General features: G+C 41.3%; 1 protein-coding gene across 1 annotated transcript in view; it reads right to left on the bottom strand.

Moving 5' to 3' along the window:
• Positions 1-17,295, bottom strand: part of SLC9A9 (solute carrier family 9 member A9) — an 876,572-nt gene that overhangs the window by 676,555 nt on the left and 182,722 nt on the right. The window contains exon 6 of the mRNA XM_040349109.1: positions 5,088-5,193. Within this exon, the coding sequence (XP_040205043.1) occupies positions 5,088-5,193 (106 nt within the window). The remainder of the gene's footprint in view (positions 1-5,087; positions 5,194-17,295) is intronic.

The following is a 17,295-nucleotide window of genomic DNA, read 5'->3' as shown; positions in this document are numbered from 1 at the left end:
CAACTAGCATTCCCAGAAGGAGAGGTCAAGCATTGGCAGGTCCATACTTCCCACATGGCATAGATTTTTCAAGTGCAGTATTTGCGTCCATAGACACAGAATGCCGATTCGGCCCTGCCCCGGCCAATGGCTGCACTGTTATCAATCTATACAATCAAGAGTCGAGACAACGGGCAGAGAGTGTGAGCGTGTCTCCGGAGTGGGAAGGAACGGGTTCAGGTGAGTAAAACAGGGGGCTGGGGGGCTGCTGATTGATAAACATTTTTTCACCTTAATGCATAGGATGCATTAGGTGAAAAAACACAACAGTTTACAACCCCTTTAATGTTTCTATTTTCTTTCTAAAAGTGTCACACTAAGGACAACCAGCATTTAGAGGCAATTTGCTTTATTTATGGTCATGATAGCCCTATATAAAAAAAAAAAAAAGTAATAATAAAGTGGCGGGCAAACAATAAATTAGAAACTGTTCCAATAGTTGCAATGGAAATATATGAAACAATTTCAAAAACTATTCATTCAGATCGATTTACCTGCTCCTGCCTGCATGTCAAACTCTGACATGCAATTGTGTTCCTGTAGCCACTGCATGTTCTATGGGCTGCCTGCACACAGTTCCAAGGTGGATTCACACACAGTAGACAGCAGCTCAGATGTGAGGAGGAGTCTGATCGCCCATCTGAATGAGCCTTAACCACTTGCTTACTGGGCACATAAACCCCCTTCGTTCCCAGGCGAAATTTCAGCTTACGGCACTGCGTCGCTTTAACTGACATTTGCTCGGTCGTGCGACGTGGCTCCCAATCAAAATTGACGTTCTTTTTTCCCCACAAATAGAGCTTTATTTTGGTGGTATTTGATCACCTCTGCGGTTTTTTTTTTTTGCGCTATAAACAAAAAAAAGAGCGACAATTTAAAAAATATATATATATTTTTTACTTGTTGCTATAATAAATATCCCAATTTTTTTTTAAAAAAAAACTATTATTTTTCTCAGTTAAGGCTGATACGTATTTTTCGACGTATTTTCGTAAAAAAAAAAAAAAATGGCAATAAGCGACTGGTTTGCGCAAAAGTTATAGCACCTACAAAATAGGGGAGAGAATTATGATTTATTTTTTTATGATTTTTTTTTTTTTACTAGTAATGGCGGCGATCTGCGATTTTTATTGGGACTGCGATATTGCGACGGACGTATCGGACACTTTTGACACAAATGTGGCGCCATTCACATTTATACAGCGATCAGTGCTATAAAAATGCACTAATTACTGTATAAATGTGACTGGCAGGGAAGGGGTTAACACTAGGGGGTGAGGAAGGGGTTAAATGTGTATCCTAGGTGTGTTCTAACTGTGTGGGGGGAGGGGGGTGACTGGGGGAGGTGACCGATGCTGTGTCCCTATGTACAAGAGACACAGATCGGTCTCCTCTCCTCTGACAGCACGTGGAGCTCTGTGTTTACACACAGAGCTCCACGTCCCTGCTGTCTTACCGACGATCGCGTGTACCCGGCGGACATCGCGGCCGCCAGGTACACGCATCGGCTCCCGAGCGATGCGCCGGGACAGTGTTTACCCGCTGCGCGCCCCCCAGAGGCGCGCGCGGGTAATGCTTTTAAATGACGTCCAAAGACGTCCACTTGGCACTTGAGAGCCGCGCTGTTGACGTCTTTTGTCAATAGCGCGGGTCTCAAGTGGTTAAAGGATCACTAAAGGAAAATATTTTTTTAGCTAAATAGCTTCCTTTACCTTACTGCAGTCCTGGTTTCATGTCCTCATTGTTCGTTTTTGCTTTAAAGTAGCTGTAATTCTGCTCTGATCTCCACACTTCCTGCTTGTCTGGCTCCTTATGAAAAATCTCATGGGAGCTTCTCACTGTGGTCCAAGCTGTGTGTATAAAACTCCTCAGAACCAATCAGATTAATTTTAAAAACAAAACACTGCCCTGGATTTGTTTGTTTTTGTTCTGTGTCTCTCTCTACTTCACAGAAACATGAAACATGAAACCAGTTTAAAAGTGAAAGTGAAACTAGAGGCACATTATATGATTGATTTTTATCTATTTTTAATAATTTTTAAAAGGAATCAGTTAACTTGTATGTCTCTATACCCTGTAAACAGTCATTTCAGCAAAAAAAATTTTTTCCTTTAGTGACCCTTTAAGCCTCGTACACAGGACCAGTTTTCCTGCCAGGAAAACTGTCATGACAGCTTTTGGCCGGGAAAACTGTCCGTGTGTATGCTCCATAGCAGTTTTCCAGACAGGAAAATCGTTGGGAATCGCAACAGGAAAAAATAGTACATGTTCTCTTTTTCCCTGCTGCAACTTCTGGCGGTCTTTTTCCCGGAAGTTTCCCTATAGGAAACACTGGGGTGGAGCATACACACGGCCGGGATTCCCGGCCAAGACTTTTTACCGCCGGGAATCCCGGTCGTGTGTACAGGGCTATATGGGTAAATACTGGCAATGGAGATCCTGCATAGTAGTATCTGTACTGTCTAAATGTTATGTTTAACTGCTTCTCACACATTAATGTCCAGACGGGTGCTCTATTGTACACTGTACCATGTGAAAGCTGTAGACAATCACAATAGTAAACAATAAGTCATCAATGGCTTACATTCATGATAGTTAACATGATTGCTTTTAAAGTAAACATAACTGTACAAGCAATAATAGGGTAAAACAAATCCTGATCACCTTCCCAGAGTAGTACAGTGTCACCATGGTAACACTGCACTGTTTGTAAAAAAAAATAAAAAATGATACATGCATACATACATACAGTATATATTTTAAGTGTGTACTTAGTTGTTCATGCATTCCTTGAGTTTAGCTTTAACCTAAATTAGCCATACCTGGGCTACTAAAACTGAAAGCACAACTCCAGGCTCTTGGCTTTCCAATCCCACCCCAGAGGATCTCCCATTGAGGCAACTTCCAGCAGTATTTTAGGCTATTTTTGTATAATTACCTTTAACAAATGTCAAGCGACAAACTTTAGTCTTCGGTCTTCTCCCATTGGTTGGTGGTCCTTGATGATGCAAAGAATGGTGTAGAAATGCTAACATCAGCACTGCTCTCTGCATCAATACACAGTGAATGCAGGACACAGTGGAGACAACCCCTCTGGGGGTAGATCCATTATCCATAACTCTGCACTGAAGGATAGTATTGCAGCTAGATGTGTTTGTTTTTTAAAACAAAAAAAACTCAAGGGGGACTTGCGAATTTGCCTGAAATTGGGCTTGACAATACAGATGAACACAAGTGTTTGGTGCTAGGTATACAGAGGAGTTCCTCCATTTCATAGTGCAAAGAGAATCCAAACGACATCAGAGTGCCCAAGCTGCACAATTCTAAATATATCTGTAATATGTAAAAAGCATTGAAAAAATGTGTAGAACATGTCTGCTTCATAACTAGATTTTAGCTGTTATTTTTTATGGCAAGGTTGAAAATTAAACGGGGAATCTGATAAGCTGCTGTCAACATTTTTTCAAATTCTTATCAATCTGTCTAGTGTTATCAGTCGGAACACTTTAATAGAATGTACTGAAAATATTAAACTTGGCATTCTACACAGGGCAAGAGACCATTTTTTGAGAAGTATAATATATCTCTCCATTTATTTGTCTCTACGTCCCCCTGGATTTATACCTAACCTTTTTTTAAATATTAAAATGACATTGTACATCTAGTTTTGCCTTGTATAACTACCTATTACCAATAAGTTATGGAGTTCAACGGAGTGGATATTTCTATATAACGCTCTATAAAACAGTCTACCCAATTCACTCAACTTTGTAGAACGCATTTGTCCCCATAGGGGAAAGGAAAAGGAACTTTGCTGTTCCTATCCACTAGAAGTTCATTACACGACCAACCTGCCCTTTTACTCAACTTCCAATATACAATATAGTGCATCAACATTTTTTTTTGTAATTCCTTTATTTAACAAAAAGTAGAATTTTCAAACGTGCAAAAATAGTTCACACCTAGGTCACAAGAAAAGGCAGACTTGCATAATTAATGGCAATACGATAAGGTGTGCACAGCATCAATGAGCACCCAAGAAATTACAATCTGCAAAGCAAGCGACTACTGACAGGAAACATGAAAGTCTCAGAAAGAGATGGCAGGTGGGAGTTTTCAACACAAAGATAAAGTGCAGCATAAGAATGCAACTACATTCAAAATGAAAAAAGATGATTAAGACGACTGAGATTGTCAGAGAGACCACAGAGGCTATAATAACCCAGGTATGGCCTACATCCAGATGGACAAAATTTAACAGCCAGGTAACTACCTAAACTACAAGGCATACATCACCAAACTTCATAAAGGGTATGGGATGGGAATAAGGGGGCACGATCAACATTTAATTAAAAATCAAACGTCCTCTTCATAACACATATCTCTAGGTCGAATAGCTTGGTCAGGGAAAAATTTTGTGCCAATAGAGCAAAAATGCCTTGTGCCGCTATGCACATAACTAGCAAGGTAGAAAAAAAGACTGCTGTCCATTAAGTTAAATCACTCCTTCAATTTTGGTCCGGAGGAAGACTCCCTAAAATAATATGTTTTTTTACCATTTAAATCACAAATTTTAGTCCAGGGATTACAAGTACACAGTAATAGAAGTGAGGTGAAGTAAAGTGAAGTGAGTCATTAAAAGTTAAAGGCGAGTATAAAAAATGTGAAACCACCCTGATCAAAATAAAGAATCCAAGCTGAATATGATTTGGATATTTCATTTGTATTCAGAAGGGTCCTCGTACTACATAGTTGTTGGTATATTTAAAAAATATTGTGTAATCTGATCGTATGGTCTTATGAAGTAGCAACAATTCAACTGTAAACCTCCAAAGTACATTTGAAGAATAAATGTTTAATAATGGTTGGTTAATATGAATTTCCATTTTTTATAGACAAGGCTCCTGTGAGCAACAAAAAAACACTAAAGCACTTTACATAGTCAAACACACTTACTAAGAAAATGTAAAAAAAAAACACATTCACCCCATTGTATGGGACTTTATAGGAAAATTCTGAACACCTTCTCTTTTTTTTAACATACTTACTAAGTGAGGACAATGGCAACTGCATCATTCAGAACGCTCTCTCCAAATAGTAAGGTGTACAGATCAGTATCCACATTCAGCTCATGGAATATAGCCAACACTGTCACTGTAAAGATCAAAGCAGAAGTGCTAAGTATTTGTTTTTCTTACTATACCATCAATAGCAAGGAACACAGAACGATAGAAACAGATGTTAGCTGGATCACCAATAGGCACTACATTTTAATAGGCTTAGTGTTAATGTATTCCCATCCATGTACTAACACATAGTACATCAGTGCAAAGATGATTAAAACAACCTGCCATAAATATGATGTCTTCGGTTCTGTAAGATTTCAATTTCCAGCCATTCTCCATTGCTTAATAATTTTCACTCCAGACAAGATTTGCTGAGCAATGTTTCTAGCATTTAATGGCATTAATTCAACAGTTGTTAATCACAGCACTGTGCTTATTGAAGCCAACTGAGGTTGCGCTATCCTAGGCGTCTGTTTCCATTACATTGCTATCATGTGCAATGGCCCATAGTACTAACGAGATGTTAATGAGGCAAGAAGAGGATTCTTGACTGTGCTCTCTGTTTTGCTCTATAAATGTTCATGTCCAGAATTATGCATAGGTTTCACATCATCATGCCTAGGAATACAGGAATCCTAATTGAAGGGAAAGACTTTTGCCAATCTGTTTTTTCCATGTCATAATTTCATTCTCCCTCTTATTTCTTAATTTGATGATTCTTTTAATATACACCAGACAAGGACAGTGCGATCCCCAGAGATGGGAGTATCGGAGTATCAGTAGAGACATTTACATTTCTCACCCCTTTATTTTCTTAAAAATACACTAAGCCATGTGACTTTATTACATTCATCTCCATCACTTTAGGAGAAAAAAGCATACACGATATTGGTAGAATGTTTCAAATGTAAATGAAAAGGCATGCATCTGCATGCTGATACGTGAAGGTGCAACCATGTGAATGATTAATGAATTGAAAGTTCTGGGGGATGAACCCCTAAAAATTAGTCTCTAAAAAAAGTCTCTAAATGAAGGCTGTAAAGGAAGCAAGGCTGCTTTAGGCACGGGCTGGGGAAGCGATCACTGAACAAAAGGAAAGCAAAAGGAGGAGAGAGAAGTGCCAAGCCAATCCTTTAAACAGCTTAGGAATTTATTCAGTTAATAAGTATAAAACAACACTAAAAATGTGTGTTTTGTTGGAGCTCTTGCAGAGTGCTAGAGCGGGTGAGAACTTCCACATGCAGTGTCACAGGAGGGTCACCGGAAAGTCTCTATCAAGGGATCCACGAGCACCGTGTGTTAGCGGATAGCCGAAGTGGATGAAGGCGAGGCCGTGCCTTTAAAATGCGTTCCGATTGGCCAGACAGCGTGTGGGCGGCTCCTGTTTGCAGCTCTGGACCACTCCCACCCAGACACACACAGTCGACATTTCCATGAGGCTTATTGAGGCTCCAGCTGTGGCTAACAAACGGTGCTTGTGGATCCCTTAGAGACTTTCCGGCCGCCTTCCTGTGCCACTGCATGTGGAAGTTCAAACCCGCTCGAGCACTCTGCAAGTGCTCCAAAAATGTTCACACAAGTTTATAGTGTTGCTTTATACTTATATACTGAATAAATTCCCAAGCTATTTAAAGGATTGGCTTGGCGCTTCTCTCTCCTACTTTTGATCTCCATCACTTTACCTTTAGATATATTTGACTCCTGTGTTTGTTTTCTCAGGCCAGATCTGTTTGAGAGCTGATTACTGAATGCACTAGGTTCAACTCTGGTATTGGACTGCATACACATATATAGACACCCTGCACAAAGTGCTGACTGATGTCATGCAATGACTGTAAACAAATTACCAAAAGGTAAAAAAGGCAAAAGAGCATGCTTCGCGGGGAAGGAGGGCAAGGGTTACACAATTTCAAATGTTGATTTAGCAATTATATTTTTTGATGATAAATCCCTGTACTTACACTACCTTATTTTCTGAGAGCACAGAATACAGGTTTTGTGAAGCTTCTCTGTTAGCCACAGACAGTTTTCTTATCTTAACTGAGTAATTGTAGAGCTTGTCACACTAGTATGCCATGTCATTTTCGCAATGCTCTTGTGCAGTTTCCTCTAGTAAACCAGGCCCAGATAGCATAAAATAAAAATAAAAACATTTTCAGCTTTCTATGCGTCTTTCAGTGTGTTCTTGTAGAACTTCAACTCAGGGTGCAGAGTGCAAGCCCCAGCCTTCTTCTTCACCAGGGCCCCTGATGATGGGGATGGAATTGGAATTGCAGCAAGCTGGAACCAGGCCACAGTCCCCAGGTGTGGCCATCTGACGATAGGAAGATCTGCAACACTAGAATGCCATGTCAATTTCTCCCTGCTCTTGTGCAATATCCTCTAGTAAACCAGTATGCAGAGTACAGATGACAGGAGACGGTATAGGATCTGGGAACCAAGCCAAAGTCAGGGTGGGTGGCATGCAAGCAAAAACAGTAGACAAAGCCGGGGTCGGTACATGGGAAATCCAACATAGAACACAAGTAATCCAAGGCAAATCAGGAGCTCAGAGAAAGTGGGAAGTGTTTTCGGGCAACAAGGGAAATAATAGAAGGGAAAGGAATATAAACTCACAGTATTGCAGGCAACTCCCATAGGTCAAGCAGAACCACTGCAGCAAGGAAGTGTCAGGAACCATAAACCAGACGAAGACAGAATGTGCAGTTAAAAATCACACCTTTAAAGCGGAAGTAAACCCATCGATGCAACATTTTCAAAAAACAGTTAACATTCCCGGCATGCCAGGAATGCTAACTGCACATTGGTTGTGCTGTCAAACCGTCCAATGGCTGGTGTCATAACTGATCACATGTGCAGCATCATGGCAGTTGTAGATTAAACAGAGGCAAAACTAGCAGATTCCTTGGCTGAAAACCCTAAGGGCCCTTTCACACGTACGGACCGTATGTCCGCATTTTCATCCGTCCGTTTGCGGGTGAAAACGGGACATACATTGGTCCCTATGTGATTACGGGTGTCAGCGGATTAACATCCGCTGACACCCGTAATTTGTCCGCCTCCGCAAAGATCGCATTTGCAGACGGAAGAAATCCTATTTTTCTTCCGTCTGCCGGATCGGATCGGATGAACATGGACATACGGTCCGTGTTCGTCCGATCCCCCATAGGGAAGAGCAGAGGAAACACAGGGCGGTCCCTGCACAGTGTGCGGGGACCGCCCTGGCAGCTGCCAGCTCAGCGGGGATTTTACGGAGGATCCCCGATGAGCTTTGCGGACACACGGAGCAGATCTTTACTGATCCGCTCTGTGTGAAAGGGCCCTTAGAGGGTTTACTTCCACTTTAATGAAATGACAATAACACAGTTCTGGAATGTAGTCAAAAAACAGAAGCCAGGGTTTGGATGCCTGAGCAGGTAATCAGACAAGCCAAGGCTAGGAAACCAGAAGTCAGTGTAGTCAAGGGCAAAAATCAGGAAAAAGAATCGGAAGAGAAGTCAGCCAGGCAGAGGCAGCTCTAGGCTTTGTGAGGCCTTAGGCAAAACTTGACACGGGGCCCCACTCACACCAATGATGAGGAAAAATAATTCAAGGACAAGAGCCTCTTCCCCACAAACCTGGAAGGTGGTTGTGGGGGTCTGCGGTCAGGGGGCTTATCGGAATCTGGAAGCCCCTTTAACAAGGTGGCCCTCAGATCCTGCTCTTTAATAGCTAAGGGGCGGGGCCACCCGGTGATGTCACCTGCTCAACCCGCCCCCTTGTGACGTCATTGACTGAGGGCATGCTGGGTCATTGACATCACAGGGGGTGGTGTCACCGATATTTACTGGTTGTTAGGGATGCTGGAGGCCCCACTCGTAAATCAGGGCTCTTATTGCTGCCTAAGCACAGCAACATTAAGGTCCCCTGTCCCTCAAAACTGGGTTAATGCATTGGGTAAGTTAGGCGCGAGGCCCCTGTGAGTGTGAGGCCTTAGGCGACCGCCTAATTTGCCGAATTAAAGAGCCGCCTCTGAAGCCAGGCAAAGTCATACACAGGAGCACAGGAATGGATGCACGTATAAATCATAGACCACGCATGGGCAAGAAGGAATTTAGCTAAGCTGCATAAATAACAACAAAGGGGCTGGCTGTAGGCTGGACTAATGAGGCAGGTAAATGGTAATCAGGTGAGTCACTGTGGTAACCCACAGCTAAGCAGCTTCTGAGCACTGAAACAAAACAGCTCCTCGTAAAGTAGCAGGAGCTCAGCCCTGACCGGAGGTAAGAATTTTACAGGCAGGAAACTGCAGGCTAAACCATTTGGGGAAACCTGTGTTATGGGTGTGCCCTATAAACAATGCTTATTTGTGAAAACAAGACTTTATATATATAGGAGAAAAAAAAAAGATATAAAGACAATTTTAAAAATGTATAAATTAGACCTGACCAAAAAACATTATTGTTACCATTTACCACCACAGAATACTACTATATTACTGGACCCAATCTGATAAGCTTAGATTCCTGCAGTCTACAGCAGTCTGTGCCAATTAACAGTAGGGTAAGTAATGGGGGCTTGCGGACCTTCAACAGTGAGGTGTTTATTTACTGTTCCCTTCCTAGCAAATGAGATTCTGCTGCATTTTTTGTAAGCTAGGGAGCAATGCCATAGCAGCAGCTGAGCAGTGTTTGAGCAAGCATGTTGGTGAGTAGCCACCAAGTCGGGATCACCAAGACATATCCTAACTCTTTAAAAGTTTACAGTGTATACTTTCTTCAAGATGGATTCCAGTTTAGTCCATGTTGCTTTCAAATAACACAAAAGACCAAAACCAATGAGAGTTTAATAAGATGTAAGACTATACACTGCCAGTGAGCCAATTAGGTATTATTCACAATGTAACCTTTATGAAAGCTGAAAGAAGTATGCAACAAAAGAATGCAAATCTATACAATATTTACACCCTATATAAATACATTGTGCAGAGGTTAATAACAAGGCGATGGAACAATTCTACAATATAATTGCACCATTTTACGCAAAATGGTCATTTAGAATAATAAGCGAACATGCACTTGTATAATCTTTTTTGCCTCATCATTAGCATACTAACGCAGCCTAATTAATCAGGGATGTATTTTCAGATATCTGTTTGTATTAATCAAGTCACAATGCTCATCAGCACTGCAGAATAACCTCACTTTAAAAAGGATCTTCTGGTTATTAATGTGCAGAGAGTACCTGTGTGGTAAGAGGATGAACTAATTGAGCTTAATGCTCTTGTACTTGAGAAAACCTTCACAAATTATCCTACATTATAAATATTCAGAGAAGATAATATATGGACAAGATCATGGTAATAGTTATACTGCTGATCAGGCAGGTACAATAGGATACTTTTATTTTTTTAGAAGGAAGAACATCATAATTTCTGCACCATGATGACATCAATCTAATGCAATGAGATCACATGTACGCAAGAAGTTAAAATAACCAGAGTTTCATTAGGCAATGCTTATAAATCTACCCTTGACAACCGTTTTTTTTTAATTTTCACCCCTTTTTCTGATCCTTACTGGGGTTATTAGTATGGGCACTTGGGAAATAATGCAGAGAAGAAGCTTTAACATTACAGTATGCAATGTGTATGCCAACAGGAGAGACCTGGAGACCAATGGAAAGTATTATAATCCAATCTCTTGTCTTCTTAACAGCATGTCTGTTTTTTATTGTGGTATTTTGTATGGGTGGCGAGATACTACACCAAGGCTGGATCTAGCCAGGCTAATCTGGGGGCACAGTAAAAAAATTCAGGGGGGCAGAAGATTTGAGGTCAACAGGACAGTGTACAGAAACAGGAATCAGTAGGGTAGAGTACAGTTGGTTAGCAGGGCAGTGTCAAATGTGTGGATGTGGGAATACAGTTATTTTTTTTTTTTGGTGAAACAAATTACTGATGTATGGGCTTCCTTACTGACTGAGCCTACCTAACAGTGCAAGTTCAGCTTTACAGAAAATCTGTAAGGTGACCTAACACTGGACCCCCTTCCCCACCTCCCCCATGCCCTCTGTACTTGCCTCCCATGATCCTGCACTGTCAGGTTCCTGCATGTCACGCCACTGGTGAAACTTAAAGGAGTTGTAAAAGGAAAACATTTTTTTTGCTCTAATGACTGTTTACAGGGTATGGAGACATAATAGTTAACGGATTCCTTTTGAACTTGATTAAAAATAGATAAAAATCAATCATATAATGTACCTGCAGTTTAGTTTTTGCATTGAGTTTCGCTTTTGCATGTTATCCTGCCTGTGTGCATGTACAGAGCCATAGAGCAGTGATGGTTTGGAAAATGAAACTAGAATCTCCCAGTACTGTGGTCCTCAGGAAACAGACAACCAGGAAGTGTCCAGAACAGAGAAGGATTACAGCAACAACGAACAATGAGGACATGAAACCAGGACTGCAGTAAGGTAAAGGAAGCTATTTAGCTAAAAAAAAAAATGTCCTTTAGTGACCCTTTAATCTCCTCGACATACTGTGCAGCCAGTGCAGATCAGATGGACTCTAATTAATCAGCATCACCACATGAACTTCATTAAGACCAGAAACAATTGAGACATCTTGGTCAGGTCTAGGGATGAGCCCGATGTTTGAGTCGAACATAAGTTTGACTCAAACTTATTCCAAACAATTCCAAACCAAACAACATATAGGGGAGCAGAAGTCAGAATGAGCACCATGTTCAGAGTCTTCCCTTACATCCGTGTTTCCAAAGCCCCACCTTACATCAGTGTCCCCAGAGGGCCAACAAACTTATATCAGAGTCTGCAGAGTCCCCCCTTACAGCAGAGCCCAGAAGAGTGCCCCTTTACACATACCTTCACCACTGGCAGGTGGCTGCCATGAAAAGGCTTTAAATAAATCTCCAGAGCCAGCCAATCAGCAAACTGCTGAAACTCATGTGGTGGGATGTGTGAATATAAGCCAGAAGTGCAAGATGTCACTAGGCAGGTGCACACCCAGACCCACCCTACTGCCTGAGGCCAAGCCTAGAAGTTTTCTAAAATCGGATGGCTTTGGTGCTGTGCATGCATATTTCAGAGCTGATGACAAGGGTTTTTTTACAGGCACTTTTCTTCTGTCCACAGGCATTTACAGTATGGACAGGAGAAAGGTGCCTGTTTTTCACAAATTTGTAAATTTACAGACAGTTGGCAACACGGGGCTGGGGCTGTACACATGCTGCCACTGTGATGCTTTGTTTTATGGCCATGACAGAAATGATATCCTCTGTTGCTTTCTGTGAGCACAGCACCTGAAGCCTGTGTTATATTCTAGTGAATTGGGCTGCTCTGCAAGCACCCCACAACTGCATACAATGTGGTTGTGGTGTGCCAATGTGGGTTCCAGGGGTTAAACCAGACAGTGAAAAGGGGACAACGCATCATGACAAATGCTCCCCAAAGTGTGATCTGAACAAAGATCGCTCTTCAGAGATCAAAGCTTGTGTGCAAAGGGATTATGGGCAGGCAGGAGTTTAATATAAGCATCACAAACTTGAGCAAAAACAACATCAGTTTATCCAACTCGTAGCTTGTGAGCCATCTCAAATAGTACTTTAGGTGCCCCTGGACATGAAATCAACTCTGTAAGGCATTGTCCCCAGATAATGAATAACAAGCATACTACACTGTAATTTCAAACCCTGCTGGTGGAGAAAGGTTGGGTATGCCTTAAATCCTTAGCTCTTGTACTTTTCATTTTTCTACACCTCTACCCCTTCTCACTCCTGCCCCTCATCCCTCCAGTTAATCTATTTTCCCTAGGTGTCCCCCTTAATCTCTCTCTTAACCACTTAAGACCCGGACCAAAATGCAGGTAAAAGGACCAGGTCCCTTGTTGCGATTCGGCACTGCGTCGATTTAACTGACAATTGCACGGTCTTGCAACATTGCTCCCAAACAAAATTGGCGTCCTTTTTTTCCCATAAATAGAGCTTTCTTTTGGTGGTATTTGATCACCTCTGCGTTTTTTTTTGCGCTATAAAAAAAAATAGAGTGACAATTTTGAAGAATATTGAAGAATATTTTTTACTTTTTGCAGTAATAAATATCCCCCAAAAATATTTTTAAAAAAACTTTTTTTTTCTCAGTTTAGGCCGATACGTATTCTTCTACCTATTTTTGGTTAAAAAAAAAAATCGCAATAAGCGTTTATCGATTGGTTTGCGAAAAATTTATAGCGTTTACAAAATAGGGGATAGTTTTATTGCATTTTTATTATTATTATTTTTTTACTATTAATGGCTGCGATCAACGTTTTTTTTTGTGACTGTGACATTATTGCGGACACATAAAACAATTTTGACACATTTTTGGGACCATTGTCATTTTCACAGCAAAAAATTCTATAAAAATGCATTGTTTACTGTGAAAATGACAATTGCAGTTTGGGAGTTAACCACTAGGGGCGCTGAATGGGTTAAGTGTGACCTCATATGTGTTTCTAACTGTAGGGGGCGGGGCTGGACGTGTGACGTCATTGTCTGTTCCCTGATATAGGGAAAGGCAAACAATCAATGACAGTGCCACAACGAAGAACAGGGAAGGTGTGTTTACACACACCTCTCCCCGTTCTTCAGCTCCGGGGACCGATCGCGTGACTCCGACGGCGTTCAGGTCCGCGGGTCCTGCGGGCGCGGAGCTTCGGACCGGGTTGCGGGCGCGTGCCCGCGACTGGGCATTAAACAATCACTTACAGGTACGTGATTGTGCCCAGCCGTGCCATTCTGCCGACGTATATCAGCGTTAGGCGGTCCTTAAGTGGTTAAGCAGCCCTCTACTATAGTCTTCCTAGTCACTTCCCCTACCCCTTCCCCCACCCCCCTCTGTTCCCGGGTAGATACCCTGGCCAGACCTGGTTTACTCAACTGATGCTTTTGTCAGGTTATCCAATGTACAAATTTGAAACTGAAAAACTTTTTTTATAACTAAACAAGCATATATATATATATATATATATATATATATATATATATATATATATATATATATATATAATTATATGTGTAGCGGGATATCACCCTTTTTGATGTGATATAAAGACTACCATTGTTGATCGTGAAGGATCTCAGCTCCCTCCGGTGGCCGAGTTGGGTTGAAACCACCTGTTTACATTTTGTTCTGGTACCGCAGAGAATGTAGGGGGGATGGAGTTCAAGAGGAGAAGAGACTCCATTTGCCCTGGCCTGTGATAAACTACATTACCCAGAGGGCAGCTGTACAACCCCAAGATGCTTTGCCTTCTGTGCCGCCTGCTGGGGGAGATAATTTAAGAGAGAGGATATGTTTGGCGCGCTCTCCCGGGACTGACTCTTCAACCCAGGAGGACACTGTCAGGAGTGTCTCCACGCGGAGTGGCTTTGAGGAAGAGACGGAGCCTCTGTCGGAGTCATCGGACGAGTTCACAGTAACCCTGCGACCTGTCAGAGGACCAGAGATTGCTGGCTAACCGGACTGTGACTGCCGATCGGGGACAAAGTGCCATAGAAGGACGGGGCCTGAACCAGTTGGGTGAGAAGGGCACTTGCCCGAAAGTACCGATTGTCTTGACGGGGAGGGCTTATCGTTGATATCCATCTTTGCAGTTTTATTAATCAGGAAACTTTCAATAGTTTACTATTACCCCTTTGGATTATAAATTGTTCTTTGCACGCAAACTACTAGCAGGAGACTGTATTGAAGTTTGGCCTGGGACGCCAGGTCATACTGATTAGCTATAGCTATTAGAACTCAAAGGGTATCCACTTAGTGTTGTATATTGACGATATTCATTTCATTGCTTGTTGGTCAAGTAATCAAGTTCCATTACCTTATATAGTATTGTAGAGAGGCAGAGAGCTGGGTGAGGCTTGGCAAAAGGGTGTTTCAATGTGCATGGTTTGTTGAAGGGGCCCCTCTTGCTGTGTGCTTACACAGATCTACATGACATTGTAGTCTAGCCCACATTTAAGCCTTATTATTGTTTTTGATACTGCAAATAGAGTATCACCGTTTTCTTCATGTTCTTTGTTTGCATTTTAAGTAAAGCATTACTTTGGTTATCTTGAAGTCTGTGTGCAACCTATCTTTCATAGTTTCATAGTCAAGATTTCTTCCATTTAAGGTAACCCTTTTTATTTGCTTAATCTGTTGTAGTGCAACAGGATAGTTGTGCTTCCCCACAAGTTACTGGGGTCCATAACTCCCATATTACCAGGTGTGTCAAGGGAGGGTTTTGAGCCACTTTAAGGGGTTAATCACTGAGCGTAGACACAAAACAACCAGCAGCTCCTCCTGGGGTAGTGCTACATTTATAAATATGTATATGTGTTATAATGTTTTCTTCCTGTTAACTTCTTTTTTTTTACTTCACATTGTCTACTATGAATAAGCACTACATGAGAGTGTGAAACGTGTTAGCCCTTTTCCTGATTTTTTGCTGTGACATATCCATGTTGTGACCAGTTTTTATTAAAAGGAACACGTTTTTATTTTCGGAGTGCGGGCGTCCCGGTTTTTCCATATACATTTTTACATTGTCTACTATGCATGCCAATTTTAGTAAATCTCCCCCTATGTGTCTATAAATACTAGTCAGAGTGCACTGGCATTATTACTGAATGTGTAATATGCAATGATTAATAGGAATCTGTATTATCTGTGATTACTTTTTTATTTTTTTTATTTTTTTCTCTGGTGTTTTTTATGATTACTAGACTTGATTTGGTGGGAACACAAATCAAAGAAAAAAAAATGTAGATAAGCTTCACAGCAATTGTTAAAAATAAGTGATTACTTATTTTTAACAATTGCTGTGAAGCTTATCTACATTTTTTTTCTTTGATTTGTGTTCCCACCAAATCAAGTCTAGTAATATTTTTGTTTTCTGCTATGGAGGGCCATAAGTGGACAAGTTTGTGTCTATCGAAGTCAGGGAGTCAACGTGTAGAAAAAGAGGGCAGGGCAGGGGAAGACTGCGGCTCAGTGTCCGAATGGACACAGAGAGCTGCATCTCGGCTCAGGTGCCCCCAATCGCAAGCTGCTTGTTGTGGGGGCACTCAACAGGAGGGAAGAGACTGGAGCACTGAAGAGGTACCTGAGAAGAGGAGGATCTGGGCTGCTCTGTGCAAAACCATTACACAGAGCAGGTAAGTATAACATGTTTGTTATTTTTAACGGAAAAAAAAAAAAAAAGTTTTTACTATCACCTGGGAAAGGCATGGAACGTCAATGGCTTCCTTGCTGTCTGTGCCTTTATGGAGGTTATTTCTCTTCTCTTTCTGTTCTAGTACTTGGACAAGAAGTGTGGGACATGGGCAGAAACGCAATCTTGAGAAATGTTGTAAACCTCCCTCAATCTACTTGAAAACATGTTTGTATGGTTCCATCTGTTCTCATTGAGGCATTTTCTTTGTCACTTCCTATTCTGTCTGACGCCCATCAAGTACATGTGGCATTTTTCGGGCATTTTTGCAGCTTTTTACAATTGTTTTTAAAGCATATTACAAGAATTTTACAGCTTCAGGTGTTTTTGTTTAGCCAATAGAAAGCACTAGAGTGAGGAGAGGAAAAGGAAACTAGGGGTGGAGAGCTGCTGTTTGAGAAGAAAGCTCTCGTAAAACGTCAGGCATTTCTATTAAAGTCTATAGGGCCAAAAAACGCTTGTAATCTGCCAAAAGAAGCTCATGTACTTTTTTTAGCGACATGCATTTTGCTGCAGATGACAGAAAGCTCAGATGTGAACAGGGGCCATTGAAATAAATGGGATTTGGCTTTTTGAGTGATTTACAGCTACAAGCTTCAAGCAGAAAATCGCTCAGGTGTGAACAGGGCCTAAATAAACAATACAAATATATGTTTTTTTTTTTTTTTTGCATTTTTCATCTGATGTGCTATGAACAACTGAAGATACATTTTTTTTATTTGCCCCACTAATTCTTTGTATTTAGAAAACAGAAGTGTATGTAGTCATTTTTAAGAATCCTGATGGGTTAACATCACTCTAGCAGTCTCTGCTGCAGTTAGCCAAACATGCTGAGAAAACTTACATTATTTTTATCTTTAAAGACCCCAATTGTAAACCCCGTACTGCTCTCACTATAACAGCAGACAAGTATTCTTTTATTCAGCAGTCTATATCTGTGTCAGAATAGGGAGCAGCAGAAAG

The sequence above is a fragment of the Rana temporaria genome, chromosome 4, assembly GCF_905171775.1.
Source record: "Rana temporaria chromosome 4, aRanTem1.1, whole genome shotgun sequence".
Taxonomy (NCBI): domain Eukaryota; kingdom Metazoa; phylum Chordata; class Amphibia; order Anura; family Ranidae; genus Rana; species Rana temporaria.
The sequence above is the reverse complement of the archived record's forward strand: the minus strand, read 5'-3'. Positions and strand labels throughout refer to the sequence as shown.